The sequence below is a fragment of the Mercenaria mercenaria genome, chromosome 17, assembly GCF_021730395.1.
Source record: "Mercenaria mercenaria strain notata chromosome 17, MADL_Memer_1, whole genome shotgun sequence".
NCBI lineage: Eukaryota > Metazoa > Mollusca > Bivalvia > Venerida > Veneridae > Mercenaria > Mercenaria mercenaria.
The window spans coordinates 27,249,295-27,250,907 of NC_069377.1; the positions used below are offsets into that span (position 1 = coordinate 27,249,295).

General features: G+C 35.8%; 1 protein-coding gene across 1 annotated transcript; it reads right to left on the bottom strand.

The window, feature by feature from the left end:
* Positions 1 to 280: 280 nt before the first annotated feature.
* LOC128549937 (uncharacterized) lies at positions 281 to 1,363 on the bottom strand. The gene is made up of 2 exons (XM_053527727.1): positions 1,199 to 1,363; positions 281 to 970 (listed from the first exon to the last, which is right to left on the bottom strand). Exons 1-2 carry the CDS (start codon positions 1,361 to 1,363, stop codon positions 281 to 283), a joined length of 855 nt encoding a protein of 284 aa, XP_053383702.1.
* Between the last annotated feature and the right edge of the window lie 250 nt (positions 1,364 to 1,613).

The window sequence follows — 1,613 nt, forward strand, 5'->3', positions numbered from 1 at the left end:
TCAAATGGTGGTGCCAGTTTATTGGCCTTCTTTTGTTTGAAAAGTACTGTGTCACCAATTTTCAGATTTGATGTTTATTGAACGTCCATAAAACAATTCAGCTGGTGAAATGTTGGTGGAAGCATGTGGTGTAGCACGGTAATTTCGTAAATATGAATACATGTCTTGTTTCCAAGAGGAACCTTGAGCAAATTTCATTGACCTTACTATGTTGCAGTGTTTGAATTTCTGGAACCACTTGTAATTCTACTGATGTGAGATACGATAACAGATTACCGCTTTAGCTTTCTGTCACCAAAATTTCAGCTGTAGTGTACTTCTGTTTTGTTTCAAAGGTAGTCACAAATTTTCCAAGAAGTTTGACATGAGAATCAGTGCCATATGCAAATACTTTCATGTTTAGTCTTTGAAGCTTTGGTTTCGGATTCATTTTGTTGTACGTCTCTTGATCTAGTACATTAACTGAAGAAGCAGTGTCAGTTAGGAACTTGACATTGTGTCCATTAACTGAAGCACTTACGTATGGTCTCCTGGACATGGCATTTACAGTTAGTCCAAATGCATAATTGTCACTTTGGTCACTGTCATCACTCGATGAATAATCATTTAGATTGTTAGTTTTCCTAGATTTCATTGTTTTTGAGCGGCACACACTTTCAAAATGGTTTTTCTTGTGACAGTATAAACATTCCTTACCTTGCGCTGGACATTTTGTCTTGTGAGTGTATTCAAATCCACAGTTTCGACATTTTCTTTGTTTTTGCTTATTCCGATTGTTTGGTGTAATTTTCTTCGGTTTGAATTTCCTTTTTGTAACCTTGTTCTCACTTTCACCCGTACCATGTTCAATTTCGGAAGCATGTTTGTCAGATAATTCCAGTGCACGAGCTTCTTGAATCAATTCATCCAAAGTTATATCTTGTTTCAGCGCTTTGCGGCGTAACCTTGTTGACTGACATCCTTGGATAATCTGTGATTTTATTTCTTTGTCTTTGTCGGCAAATTTACAGTTTTCACAGAGCTGTCGTAGCCTTGTATGATACGTGTCAATTGTCTCTCTTCAGTCTTGTTTTGCTTGGCGAAATTTGTACACCTCGTACTCAGTGCATTTTTTCGGTGCAAAGTATTCCGTAAGTTTCAAAAGAGCAGTCTTATAATCTTCACCTGTCTCGGATAGTGTATCTAAAATATAATTTACTTCTTCCCCGGCATAATGTAGAAGTAAGGCTCTCTTTCTCTTTTCATTAGTTATGTCCAAACCAATTAGTAGATTCTCTAGACGGTGACACCATTTTTTCCATCTAGTGTCCACAGCAGGCTCGTTAACAACAAAATTAGAGAACAGTGGTAATCCCTGTGCCATTTTAATAGTAGTAAAACATCAGTGTTTCATGAATGAATATCTACAATAATTTCACTGTTATTCCAATGCCGTTTATTAAACATTTAATCCAATATTTTGTTGCTATCCTCGTCGCCAATGTAAAGTGTCCGAGTTATAATTGTATGGGAAGATTAAATGAATAAAGATTGTCTATGACAATATACATTTTAATGATCAGCTACAATTGCATCTGATAAAGATCTTAATCATACTACATAACTATAATGAA